Source organism: Entelurus aequoreus, linkage group LG10 (genome assembly GCF_033978785.1).
Source record: "Entelurus aequoreus isolate RoL-2023_Sb linkage group LG10, RoL_Eaeq_v1.1, whole genome shotgun sequence".
NCBI classification, from domain to species: Eukaryota; Metazoa; Chordata; class Actinopteri; order Syngnathiformes; family Syngnathidae; genus Entelurus; species Entelurus aequoreus.
The window spans coordinates 21,324,105-21,339,096 of NC_084740.1; the positions used below are offsets into that span (position 1 = coordinate 21,324,105).

Sequence of the window (14,992 nt, forward strand, 5' to 3'; positions counted from 1 at the left end):
GATGCATACTAGAAACTCTCAACCACTTTTGGGACGCTGGTCAACCTTGGATTTCTTCTGAGGAAATTATTTTTTAAACTTTTGTACGGGCATGGCTGTATGGATTTACATGGAGGAAATATGTGTAGAAATACTAAATCTAAATCTATCAACCAACTAGGGTTGTACGGTATACCGGTGCTAGTACAGTATCGCGGTACTAATTAATCAAAAACAGTACTATACTCTGTTTGAAAAGTACCGGTTCGCCATATTTTTTTACCGGCATTGCGACGCGTCGTCGTCACGTGGTGACATTGCTGGTTTTACGAGCAGAGGAGCATGTTCAGCAGCGCGCACACACAGAGTACTTACAAGCAGACACAATGTGTAGACAGAAAAGGGAGAATGGACGCATTTTGGCGTAAAAAGTAAAGATGAAGGTTAAGTTATAACACTGAAACACCCTCGGGAAGAGGTGCTTTAAGACATGCCTAGCTAGCTAGCAGTATTTTAGCTACTTCTAAATCACTAATCCTCGCCTCCATGGCGACAAATAAAGTAAGTTTCTTACAAGTATCGTTATCACTGCAGGATGAGGAATAGCTAAACATGCTTCACTACACACCGTAGGAGGATTCAATAGCTCACTGACGTCAGTAAACAAATGCCATGGGTGGATCTACACCTGACATCCACTGTAATGATACCAAGTACAAGAGCGTATCTCATCAATACTACTATGATTGCATCAATATTTTTTTATCGTCACAAAATGTTTTTTTCTTTTTTTCTTAAAATTCCTATTATGTTTATAAACTCAGGAAATATGTCCCTGGACACATGAGAACTTAAATTATAACCAATGTATGATCCTACTTGGTATCGGATCAATACCTAAATGCGTGGTATCATCCAAAACTAATGTCAAGTATCAAAGAAGAGAAGAATAAGTGATTATTACATTTTAACGGAAGTGTAGATAGAACATGTTAAAACAGAAAGTAAGCATATATTAACAGTAAATGAACAAGTAGATTAATAATCAATTTTTACAGTTTACAGCCTTTACAATTTTTACAAAATAATAGGTAGATAAATGATACAATATGTTACTGCATATGTCAGCAGACTAATTAGGAGTCTTTTTTTGTTTACTTACTATTAAAAGACAAGTTGTCTAGTATGTTCACTATTTTATTTAAGGACAAAATAGTTATTTGATTGCAATAATAAACATATGATTAATGTATCTTAACATTTTTTGTTGAAATAAAGTCAATAATGCATTTTTTACATGTTATGTAGAGACCACAAGGAAGTGTTTTCATTTCGAAAATAAAATTTAAAAAAAAGACTCCTTTAATGCGCCATATAATCCGGTGTGCCTTATATATAAAAAATATTGAAAATAAACCATTCATCGGTAGTGCACCTTATAATCCGGTGCGCCCTATGGTTCGGAAAATAGGGTAATTCTGCTCGGCCTGCGATCTAAAGTCTGCTTTGAAATGTTGCCCCATGTGCGATTGAGTTTGACACCCCTTCTGTAAATAGTATGTGTTGTGGTCAAGAGCGGAGCTGAGGGCACAATAAAGTCAACCCTAAGACCACTTCTGTATTTTAGGTCAAAGTTCGTTACTTATTCCCATTATCGGAATCATCTTCCCATCTTTATGCCAACAGGGTCGGTGTTCTCGGGATAACTGCAAGTATCTGCACCCCCCTCCACACCTGAAGACCCAGCTGGAGATCAATGGAAGGAACAACCTCATCCAGCAGAAGAACATGGCCATGCTGGCCCAACAGATGCAGATCGCAAACGCCATGATGCCTGGCACCCAGCTGCAGCCTGTGGTAAGATGACACATGTCCATGCACATACTGTGTAGGGTTGTACGGTATACCGGTACTAGTATAGTACCGCGATACTAATGAATCATATTCGGTATTATACAGACTCTGAAAAGTCCCACACCTCAAACCCACCCCTGTTATCGTCACGTCATGACATTGCTGGTTTTACGCACAGAGGAGCATGTTTGGCAGCGCACACACACAGAGTACTTACAAGCAGACACAGTGTGTAGACAGAAAAGGGAGAACGGACGCATTTTGGTGTAAAAAGTAAAGATAAAGGTGAAGTTATAACACTGAAACACCCTCAGGAAGAGGTGCTTTAAAAAATGGCTAGCTAGCTAGCAGCTAACATTCATCCGCAATCTGCAGTGTTTTAGCTACTTCTAAATCACTAATCCTCACCTCTAAGGCGACGAATAAAGTACGTTTCTTACAAGTATTATTATCACTGCAGGACGAGGAATAGCTAAACATGCTTCACTACACACCGTAGCTCACTGGCGTCACAATGTAAACAATTGCCATGGGTGGATCTACACCTAACATCCACTATAATGATACCAAGTACAATAGCGTATCTCGTCGATGCTACTATGATTACGTCAATATTTTTTGGCATCACAACATCTTCTTTTTTTTTTTTTTAAAGGTATATTATGTTTAGAAAGTCAGTAAATGTGTCCCTGGACACATGAGGACTTTGAATACGACCAATGTATGATCCTGTAACTACTTGGTATCGGATCGATACCCAAATGTGTGGTATCATCCAAAACTAATGTAAAGTATCAAAGAAGAGAAGAATAAGTGATTATTACATTTTAACAGAAGTGTAGATAGAACATGTTAAAAGAGAAAGTAAGCATATATTAACAGTAAATGAACAAGTAGATGAATAATCAATTTTTACAGTTTGTCCCTCATAATGTAGACAAAATAATAGGTAGATAAATGACACAATATGTTACTGCATATGTCAGCAGACTAATTAGGAGTCTTTGTTTGTTTACTTACTACTAAAAGACAAGTTGTCTAGTATATACACTATTTTATATAAGGACTAAACTGCAATAATAAACATATGTTTCATATACCCTAAAGCCAATAATGACATTTTTGTGGTCCCCTTGATTTAAAAAAAGTACAGAAAAGTATCGAAATAATTTTGGTACCGGTACCAAAATATTGGTATCGGGAAAAATCTAATAATGTACATGCACATTACTGTACTTTCTTCCACTTTCATTTCCTGGTAATGGGCAGGTTTCCCCAACTCTTTTGGGACTGAATGTTCTCATTAAAAGTTAGAAGCTCTTTCCCTTTGCCGTTTAATATTTTGGCTCCAGACAGCCCTTTTAATCATACCCCACCTGGAAACACCCACAATCGATCCCGGCATGCACATGCATGCGGTAAATCATATCTGGACTGGCTTTTGTGATGACATTGCGGGTGATAAAGGGTCCATGAGACCATGAGAACTGTCAGACTGTCTGAGCGCAGAGTAAATTTGTCTAACACTATTTAAAACAGGTTGCGCGCACACACACACACACACACACACACGCACACACACACACACACACACACACTTAGCACATGGCTTATCACCCACTTGGTGTGGAGAGCCCCTTGGAGAGGAACAGAGAAAAGCATGAAATGGTTTAAAGAGGCCATAGATCTCAGTGGGACTGCAAAGCCTCTCCTTTCTGTTTGTGTCATGGGGAGAGACAGACGGTGGCTAGACGGAGAAGGACACGGCGGAAGAGGAGAAAGAAGGAGAGAGGCAGAGAGAGATAAAGCCATTGAATGACAAGGGTGAGGGGAGACGGCGGCACTACAAAGTCAAGCAAACGCTTACCTGTGTTGTTTACAAAAGGGGGCAAAAGGTAAAACCAACAATGGGCCCCATTCAGCAACCGTTCTTTTTTTTTTTTGGTCTTGTCCAGCTTCTCAGGCAAATCATATTTTTGATGTAGAGCAGGGGTGGGCAATTAATTTTTACCGGGGGCCGCATGAGCAACCCGAGCACTGCTGGAGGGCCACATTGACAATATTTCAATAAAATTTTGCTCAATATTTTTTTTTTATACATACCGTAAGATAAATAATAATAATAATAATAATTAATAATAATAGTAATACTTCAACATAGTGTGTGTAACAGCATTCCATGACTAATATAAATAAATTAACATTAATAATAAATGACAGTAAAATAAGCACACGTATGACTGAGGAGTCATAGTGTAACTTTGTGTGGTGTTTGAGTTGTCCGACTTTTTGTGTGGCCATAAACGCACCAGTGGTTTAGTGCTATGCGTGTTGGTGACAGATGACAAGTTGGTTTTGGCCTGGTTTGTACGGCAGAAAATTACTAGTTTTTCGAGATAGAAGTGTTTTACTCATGTTTTTGGTGTGGTTATGTCCGAATATAAACAGTTTTGCTCAATAAAGTGATCGATATAATTCCTGTCCTCGAAGCATCTCGATAGACGTTACAATAATTGAACGGTGTTCAATTGAACGGTGTTGACGAACACCGTTAGGGCCGCTTGTTGTCACTGTCACTCAGAGTTGCATTGCAAAATTACATAGAATAAATATGTTTATTTTGTTTAGAATTCAGATGGGATTTGATTTGGTGCGCAGCATATATTTGCTGCGCGCAGCAGACGCTTGAGCAGTGCGCAATTGCGCAGGCACGCACCTTATAGGGAACGTTGCTTTTCAGTCAATGTCTTGTTGGAAACACGCCATTCTTCATCAACTTTTCTCTTTTTAGCGTCTCGGGTGTAAACCGTGCATCACTTGTCGCTGCATGTGCACCTTCACTCGCAGGTTACACACGGACACACGCCCATGAATAATACTTTTCAAAATAAAAGCAGCACAGTTGTATTGCGCGCACGACATAGATGTTTTTTCAACTTTATTTTGTAATTAATGATTGCAGCTGTTCACATTCACTCACAATCACGCACACGCATACGTCCACACGGAAGTAATACAAATAACGATTTTCAAAACAAAAGCAGCACCGTTGTATTGCACACTCGACATAGATACTTTTTAAAACTTATTTTGTAATTTATAATTGGCCTCACGCGGGCCGGACAGGGACGCACAAAGGGCCGGATGCGGCCCGCGGGCCGCAGAATGCCCAGGTCTGATGTAGAGGGTAGATGCCCATATTTACTTTACAAAAGAGAAGTGTGGGATACTTCTCTTGTTGCCTTATTTGTATTTGACTTTATTAAATGTATTTATGTTATCATTTGGTGCAGCCGGGCCGGAGCAGGAGGGAATAGAAAGAGGAAAAAAAGGAAGACAGAGGGTGAAATTGGGGGGGGGATTAGACAGAGAGACAAAAACAACAACAGCAAACACAACAATAACAACTTCCACAATATCTGGTATCAATCACCAGCATAGTGGGTTTTAAGAATAGACTAAGAGGAGAAGTATTGCGGAAAGAGATTATTCTAGATTGTACCTAATGTCATGACTGTTTTTATTGACTATTGACTATCTTATTGATTATGGGACAAGCAGTAGAAAATGGATGGATGGTACTTTTTCGTCACTTATTGTTTGTCTTTGGTACACCAATGTGTATATTTTGGGCCATTGGTTCTTTGTTTTATTTTTGAAAAAAATATATATAACTATTTTTATATTGCTCTTTTTATCTTTGGTATGAACATTATTATGTAGGCTCAAAATTGTTGTTTCTTTTTTTGGTTCTTTTTTGTTGCTATTTTTGTATTACAACATTTTATTGTTTGATCATGTTGTGCTGCATTTTAATCTTTTGTTTTGTGATTGTGTGATGTTTTTTGTCTGGACCCCAGGAAGAATAGTCTCCACTGTTGGTGTAGACTAATGGGGATCCTTAATAAACTAAACTAAACTGAACAACAACAACAATAGAGCAACATCAGCAAATAGGATATGTACAAATATGGTGGTAAAAGTTGTCATGATCCGTTACCCGGGTCATGACATGATTTATGTTTGGTCGTTTTTCTGTCTTAGTCTGTTTCCTGGGTGCACCCTCTTTCCTTGTTTTCTGTTGGTTTCCATGGGCACTGATTCTCCTCACCTGTCTTAGTTTTGCAATTAGTGTTCCCACCAGGTGTTTTAGTTAATCACTCCCCTTTATAATTTCCTGTCACCCAGCAGTAGTTGCTGGGTCAATGTTTGCAATTGGCAACAGTTACGTTCTCCTGGTTTTTCTCCTCGCTCTAGTGATTTTTGTACCTACTAGCTTTCCTCGTTTTTTTCACCCTTGGTGACATTTTGGTTTTGTTTAGCTCCACGCTTGCTAGCATCCTCAGTTTTGTATTTTTGCCCTGCGTTTAATTTATTGAAAACTTTAATCTTACTTGCACGCTACTCCTGCTTGTCTTCTGCCTTGGAAGGAACACTACCAGCGCAACTATGCGTCCCCGCAGACGTAACAAAAAGTGATAGCAAAGAAGCAGTTAGCGAAATAAATAATAATAAAGAAATGACAATGAGCATTATTACACTACAGAAATACAAATACCAATAGAAATATCACTATTGATAATGAATATTAACAATAATGTACCTCTATTATCAACAATACAGTTGTTCAAATGCAACAATACATATACATATTGATAACTAGAGATACACAATAATGCAGAAAAATGGAGGGGAAGAAAGAGAAGCCAGCTATATTAACCTTGTAGATTGTTATAGTAACAATATAAATAGTACTATTGATAATGAATAATACCAATAATTTACCTCTATTATCAACAATACAGTTGTTCAAAGGCAACAATACATATACGTAATGATAACTAGAGATACACAAGAATGCAGAAAATGGAGGGGAAGAAAGAGAAGCCAGCTATATTAACCTTGTAGATTGTTATAGCAACAATATAAATAGTACTATTGATAATGAATAATACCAATAATGTACCTCTTTTATCAACAATACAGTTGTTCAAATGCAACAATACATATACGTAATGATAACTAGACATACAAAAGAAAGCAGAAAAATGGAGGGGAAGAAGGAGAAGCCAGCTATATTAACCTTGTAGATTGTCATAGTGACAATATAAATATCACTATTGATAATGAATAATACCAATAATTTACCTCTTTTATCAACAATACAGTTGTTCAAATGCAACAATACATATACGTAATAATAACTAGAGATACAAAAGAATGCAGAACAATGGAGGGGAAGAAAGAGAAGCAACCTATGTTAACCTTGTAGATTGTTATAGTAACCATAGGTTAAGCTCTGTCAGTGTGCCATGTGTTATCCAGTTTACTCTAGGGCAACAACGTTAATTTATGTTTGACGAAATGTGATTATGTGCATGAGTGTATGTATGTATATGTACTTTTATATGTACAGTATGTGTATATGTATGTTTGTACAGTGAATGTATATTATGGACAGTATGTATATATGTATGTTTGTACAGTGAATGTATATGTACAGTATGTGTATATGTATGTTTGTACAGTGAATGTATATGTACAGTATGTATATACAGTATGTATGTATGTTTGTACAGTGAATGTATTTCTACATGTATGTGTATATGTATGTTTGTACAAGCAACCGTTCTTAAGAACTAAATTTGTTCTTAGGCCCACTTACCAAGTTTGTAAGGAGATTTTTGTATTCACCAATGTTTTCTTAGCTGGGATTTGTTCGTAGGTAAGAACAAAATCTACCAGTGCTCCAGAGCACTCTTAGGGTGGCCTATTTGTTCTTAAGTGTGACAAGTTCCCTTACTTCTATTGTCTAATGTTCATAGATAGATAGATAGATATAGACAAGACAGACAGACATATAGCAAAATGAGCAATATATAGACATTTCAAAATACACACACACACACACACCCACACACACACACACACACTCTTGCTGCTACTGCAAAATGCCGCAGATGGTGCCCCGGGAGGGAGCGCATACTTCACGACCATGTTTTGCCCAAAGTGACAAATATTTATTTGACGGCTTCAGGCTACCTCAGCAGTCCCCCCTTTCTTAAACTTACATTTTGACATTATGTATTTCCCCCTGTGGGATAATACAAATTTATCTTCTGTAATCTGCTTGTGTTTTCTCCGTGTGTCCGATGTTTGGCTTGTCCGCTGGAATTGTGCCCTTATATGGGGGATTAAAGGCCTACTGAAAGCCACTACTACCGACCACGCAGTCTGATAGTTTATATATCAATGATGAAATGTTAACATTGCAACACATGCCAATACGGGTTAACTTATAAAGTGACATTTTAAATCTCCCGGGAAATATCCGGCTGAAACGTCGCGGTATGATGACGTATGCGCGTGACGAAGTCAGAGTAACGGAAGTTATGGTACCCCGTAGAATCCTATACAAAAAGCTCTGTTTTCATTTCATAATTCCACAGTATTCTGGACATCTTTTGCAATTTTTTTAATGAACAATGAAGGCTGCAAAGAAGACAGTTGTAGGTGGGATCAGTGTAGCAACACAACCAGGAGGACTTTGTTGGAGCGCTAGCCGCGCTAGCTGCGCTAGCTGCGCTAGCCGCCGACCTCACCTTGACTTCCTACGTCTCCGGGCCGCCAAACGCATCGGGTGAAGTCCTTCGTCCTTCTGCCGATCGCTGGAACGCAGGTGAGCACGGGTGTTGATGAGCAAATGAGGGCTCTGTGCAGTCCGGTTGCTAAGTTAGCTTCAATGGCGTCGTTAGCACAGCATTGTTAACCTTCGCCAGCCTGGAAAGCATTAACTGTGTATTTACATGTCCACGGTTTAATAGTGTTGTTGATTTTCTATCTATCCTTCCAGTCAGGGGTTTATTTATTTTGTTTCTATATGCAGTTAAAGCAAGATGCTATCACGTTAGCTCGTAGCTAAAGCATTTCGCCGATGTATTGTCGTGGAGATAAAAGGCACTGAATGTCCATTTCGCGTTCTCGACTCTCATTTTCAAGAGGATGTAGTATCCGAGGTGGTTTAAAATACAAATCCGTGATCCACAATAGAAAAAGGAGAGTGTGGAATCCAATGAGCCAGCTTGTACCTAAGTTACGGTCAGAGCGAAAAAAGATACGTCCATCACTGCCTCTCAAGTCATTCACTGTAACGTTCCTCATCTACGAATCTTTCATCCTCGCTCAAATTAATGGGGTAATCATCACTTTCTCGGTCCGAATCTCTCTCGCTCCATTGTAAACAATGGGGAATTGTGAGGAATCCTAGCTCCTGTGACGTCACGCTACTTCCGGTACAGGCAAGCCTTTTTTTTATCAGCGAGCAAAAGTTGCGAACTTTATCGTCGATTTTCTCTACTAAATCCTTTCAGCAAAAATATGGCAATATCGCGAAATGATCAAGTATGACACATAGAATGGATCTGCTATTCCCGTTTAAATTAAAAAAAATCATTTCAGTAGGCCTTTAAGGGTGTTTACCTATGCAAAGTACAGAATTAAGGGCGTTTATATATGCATATTGGGGAAATAAGAGCGTGTTTGTATGAAAATTATGATAGACACGCACCAGCTAACCATTTGGCATTCAGCAACTTAAGAACAGCAGGTGGGAACAATTTGGGCGTTTAAGAACACGTCATGAATTTCAATGGACTCCTCTTAGGAATTCACTTAGGAAAAAAAGATAAGAGGAAAAAATTTGAAACTTATTGCTGAATGGGGCCCAATGTTTTTTCCAGACTTTGCCTCCTCTTTTGCGGTGTTATTGATTGATTGATTGAAACTTTTATTAGTAGATTGCACAGTACAGTACATATTCCGTACAATTGACCACTAAATGGTAACACTCGAATACGTTTTTCAACTAGTTTAAGTCGTGGTCCACGTTCCTCAATTCATGGTAGATCTTTTTCACCTTCCATTCTTTTATTTTCAAGCCACATTTTTGTATCATTCTCAGCCACTGACATACTGATTCTGTAGTGACCCCTCATTTCATTCACTTAGTGGTTTATTTTCTTACTGACTCGCAGACTAACTCACTAGTTCACTCACTGTGTTTATTTACTTACCCATGGACTCACTGAGTCACTCACTCTCATTTACTCGTTCACTCAGCTACCTATCCACTCACTCGCTTACACACATTTTTACCAGTGGCGGGCACGGCGTTTTACCACCTACATGGTCAAATTCAAGCACTTTTTAAGGACTTTCAAGATCAATTTTCCAGTTTTTCCAGTACCCTTCAAAAGGCGAAAACCAGTGTGAATCAATCCATAGCATTGTTGTTTGAGGTCACCAAATGCTGTCTGTAGGAAAAATAGGGAACATTTGCTAAAAGCTAAACCTAACATTGAAGCAGCAGTTATCATTAACTGAATGGGGCATAGAAAATGAAGCAGTGTGACTGTTCAATGTCATTGGTGTTTGCAAACGTGTCTCCATTTGTGGTTTTTTTTCAAATTTTAAATAATGTGATATAAATACACGCACCCTCAAAATGTCAATTTCACTCATTTATTAACGAAACTGTTATAATAATAATAGATTTTATTTCTAAAAAGCACTTTACATTGAGCAAACAACCTCAAAGTGCTACAGTGTATTAAAAAATAAATAAAAAGATAAAAAAAAAATAGAAATAAAAACTAGAACTAGCACGCATATATCTAAAAAAAGCTTTTTTTTTTAAAAAGAAGGGTTTTTAAGCCTTCTTTAAAAGCATCCACAGTCTGTGGTGCCCTCATGTGGTCAGGAAGAGTGTTCCACAGACTGGGAGCGGCTGAGCAGAAAGCCGGGTCCCCCATTGTTCGTAGCTTTGTCCTCTGAGTTTGGAGGAGGTTAGTCTGTCCGGAGCAGAGGTATTGTGTGGAGGATTTGGGGGTGAGCGGTTTTTTTGAGGTAGAGGGGGGCATTTTCATGGAGGCACTGGTTCCACATTAATATCAGGATAATAAATTAAAGGAAAATATTGTGTTTGTTTCACAACACCTCAGTCACCTTTCATGAAGCATATCTAACCTTAGAACTGTGGCTATGATAACAAATGAACAAAAAGACAAAAGTTAACTTTTTTTGCTTTCACTGCGGAAGCCAGACAATTTAAGTAGACAACGAAAATAACAGAGCAACCATCCATCCATCCATTTTCTACCGCTTATTCCCTTCGGGGTCGCGGGGGGGGGGGGGGGGGCGCTGGAGCCTATCTCAGCTACAATCGGGCGGAAGGCGGGGTACACCCTGGACAAGTCGCCACCTCATCGCAGGGCCAACACAGATAGACAGACAACATTCACACTCACATTCACCCACTAGAGCAACCATGTTGTGTAAAAACTACAAAAATAACTAATAGCTCTAAGTTGTGAAAAAGGTTACAAATGATACATTACGTGACCTTCACAGTACAAACAAGTCCAATAATGTAAGCATTTTAATGCAATTAACCAAAACGACAAAATGTAACTTACTTGCTTTAACTGAGGTAGTCAGACAAGTTAAGTAGACAACCAAAATAATGGAGCAAAAAATACATCCAATCATGTTGGATTTCCTTGTTGCATACTTTGCAGCAGGCTACACCTGGATTTGGTCCCCGTTTTATCCAAAGTTTGTATTTGTCATTTTCCATCCAATGTTCATTAAAACGACAACCTCCCGGCATGATGGACTGATGCACCACTGTCCTCTTGGGGGCGACACCGAGCCGTATATAAGGCTCTGGCATGAAAACCACCTAATGTAAGGGCTCGTGCAAAGCCAAGAGATCAAGTGTGTAGCTTTAATTTTTAAGGAAACTTGTTTAATTTGTTTCCATTTTATAATTAGCCTATTGAGTCAGACTGCTGAGAAAAATGATGAACATTTCCAAGCATTTACAAGCACTTCACCCAAAATTCAAACATTTTTTAAACCTTGAAAACACAACATTAAAATCCAAGCATTTTCAAGGTTTTTAAGCACCCATACGAACCCTGCACCTGGGCCTTCAATGATGTCCGACTTCAATGATTACCTCTCAAAATACCATCATTTATATCACCACATGACCATTGCTGGAGAAATACTATACAGAAACACATTTACACACTACTGTGCATTGAAGCACATCAACAGTGTACAAAATGGGTTATTTTCTGGCGCATTTAAAAATCAATAAGCCCGCATCAGCAATTAAAACATATCTTATGTGGTACTGTCAACATTGAAATCGCAAAAAACATATTAAATGTGTAAAAATAAAGAAATCAAATATTTGAATTGACAATCTGTAGCACCCATTCGAGCTTCCGGGTTTGGCCGACATGGTCTCAAAAGACGTAGTTTCTCTTTAAATATCCTTCTTGAAAATGGCCTTGCAAAGATTTGTGTTGTCTTGTCTAATCGTAAAAGATGCAGACGAGGCGTGTTGGCTGACTTCTTCAAGTTTACTCCACAGCGTGCTCATCAAAAACATACTGCGCATGTTCTTCACTACTGTGGCATGCTGGGAAATGGAGGTCTTATGTTACCTAGCTCATAACATCACAATATATATCTGCCTTAGGCCAGCTAGAAGGCCTTACTGACAACAACTCCTGATCTGATTGGCTATGGCAATTATCTATCAACTGTATGTGGCCGTTCACTTGCAGTGCACAGACATTGTTGATTCTGAAGGCAGATTTGGTACAGCATGGCAACATAAGCTAGCTGAATTCTGATTGGATAAAAACTAAAACTAAAAACAACAGCACTGGAAGGAGCATAATATGACGTGAAGAGAATATGAATACTTTTAGAGATTTAGGGAAAGTAAATAAAAAAATATTTGTATCTTTAATTATAATGATGATTTCTGGTTATGTTAGGCCTTGCTGGCCCTGACGGCACACCACTGATTTTTACTGACTTTTTTTCTCATTTACCCACCTGCTCATTCATTTGTTCACTCTATTACGCAGGCAGTCAGTGAGTTTGAATTCACTCGCTGACTCTTATCAGTCATTGACTCATTCATCCTCATTTTCTTGCTACCTGACTAACTTACTCACTCACTTACTTGCCAACTCAGGTACTCGCTTGCACTGTTACTTACTCATTATCTATCTCACCTGTTTCTGTCTCACTAGTTGTCTTACTCAATCCCTTATCTATTCACTAATTTACTTATTGGCTCATTCACTGGTTCATTTAGTTACTCACTCTTTCCCGCATGAATTCATTCATTCTGAATCACTCGTTTGCTTGATCCCTCCCTCACTCAATTCCATAACTCACTCACTTACTCCATGACTCTCTCATTTTCTTAATGACTCAATCATTCATCTATTCGCCCATACTCTACTCAATTATCAAACTTACTTGTTCACTAATTTGTCACAAAGCTTTCTTAGTTAACATTTTCACCCTCATACATTCACCCTCTTATTCTGACACGCTCAGGATTTGCTCAGTGCCTGACACACTCAATTGCAACTACCGGTAGTTGTTTATTAATGTGTTGGTTTAATCAGATATTCATTTACACTGTTACTAACTTACTGATTCATCACTCAGGGGTTCACACATGTTGTCACTTGCTCACCCAGCCACTCAGTGGCTTTTTTCATTCACGAAAACTTGTTGACGGAATCACTCTCTCACTGGTTCATTCACGAACGCAGTCACTAATTCACTGACACCTGCGTTAACTTCTCTATTTAGTCACTAGCGCCTCATGTATTCATTTAAACACTATTCACTTAGACCAGGGGGTCGGCAACCCGCAGCTCTTTGGCACTGCCCTAGTGGCTCCCTGGAGCATTTTCAAAAATGTGTAAAAATTGAAAAATATATATTTTTTTGTTTTAATATGGTTTCTGTAGGAGGGGCAGTCATTTTAATTCTAATTATTATAAATCCCACTCTTTATATTAAACATGCTTCACTGATGAGAGTATTTGGCGAGCGTCGTTTTGTCCTACTAATTTTGGCCGACATAGAACGCACCGTAGTTTGTTTACATGTACAACTTTCTCCGACGCTGCCACAGAAAGACGTGTTTTATGCCACACCTTCTTTGTCTCATTTTGTCCACCAAACTTTTTTATGCTGTGTGTGAATGCACAAAGGTGAACTTTGTTGATGTTATTGACTTGTCTATTATTCTAAAACAGTAATTTCCAGGAGTTACTACTCAGTGGCCTAGCGGTTAGAGTGTCCGCCCTGAGATGGGTAGGTTGTGAGTTCAAACCCCGGCCGAGTCACACCAAAGACTATAAAAATGGGAGCCATTACCTCCCTGCTTGGCACTCAGCATCAAGGGTTGGAATTGGGGGTTAAATCACCAAAAATGATTCCCGGGCGCGGCACTGCTGCTGCTCACTGCTCTCCTCACCTCCCAGGGGGTGATCAAGGGTGATGGGTCAAATGCAGAGGACAAATTTCACCACACCTAGTGTGTGTGTGAAAATCATTGGTACTTTAACTTATCTCACCCTCTGAGAAGCCTCAGTTTTACCAATGTTTTCCAATGTTGTAAAAATGTGTAGAATAAATATTACATTTCAACATCATGTGTTGCCTTCATTATAAGACTAATATAAGGCTTTTAATTTATTGCGGCTCCAGACAGATTTTTTTTTGTTGTATTTTTGGTCCAATTTGGCTCTTTCAACATTTTGGGTTGCCGACCCCTGACTTAGATACACTAAATAGACTCATAATAGGAAAATAAGTCGTTACATAAGTGTTGTAAAGTGCAGTCCGATGTTGCATAATTTAAAAGAAAAAAAAAACGTTAGTTAGTGTTTGCATGCAAAATGTCAAATATGGTATATGCTGCAGATAAACATATTTGATCCAAAAGTGAGTGCTGTAAATCTGCTGGTTGTATTAAATGTGTCATACATCAATGCTGCTGCATCAATTGCTGTGAAAAGGCACGGTGTGTGAATGTAATGCATCTCACGTAACAGCATGAAAGCCAATTTCAAGCAAAACGTGGTTGTAAGATAATATTCCAGTCATGGCTATGAGCGGAGTTTTTCAACAATTTACAGATGACATCATTTCACTGATCATCACTGCATTCCAATGACATCACGTCTGCTCCGTCCAAACCTTGAGCTACGACTGAAGTCTTAAACTGATATCACAGCACCTTGAGGGGCGTAAATCCACTTTTTTCAAGTGC

The 14,992-nt window shown here is 38.7% G+C and overlaps 1 protein-coding gene across 7 annotated transcripts in view; it reads left to right on the forward strand.

Moving 5' to 3' along the window:
- Positions 1-14,992, forward strand: part of LOC133658367 (muscleblind-like protein 1) — a 201,017-nt gene that overhangs the window by 134,787 nt on the left and 51,238 nt on the right. For all 7 annotated transcript variants that reach the window (XM_062060296.1, XM_062060295.1, XM_062060301.1 and 4 more), the window contains one exon: positions 1,666-1,836. In XM_062060296.1, the coding sequence (XP_061916280.1) occupies positions 1,666-1,836 (171 nt within the window). The remainder of the gene's footprint in view (positions 1-1,665; positions 1,837-14,992) is intronic.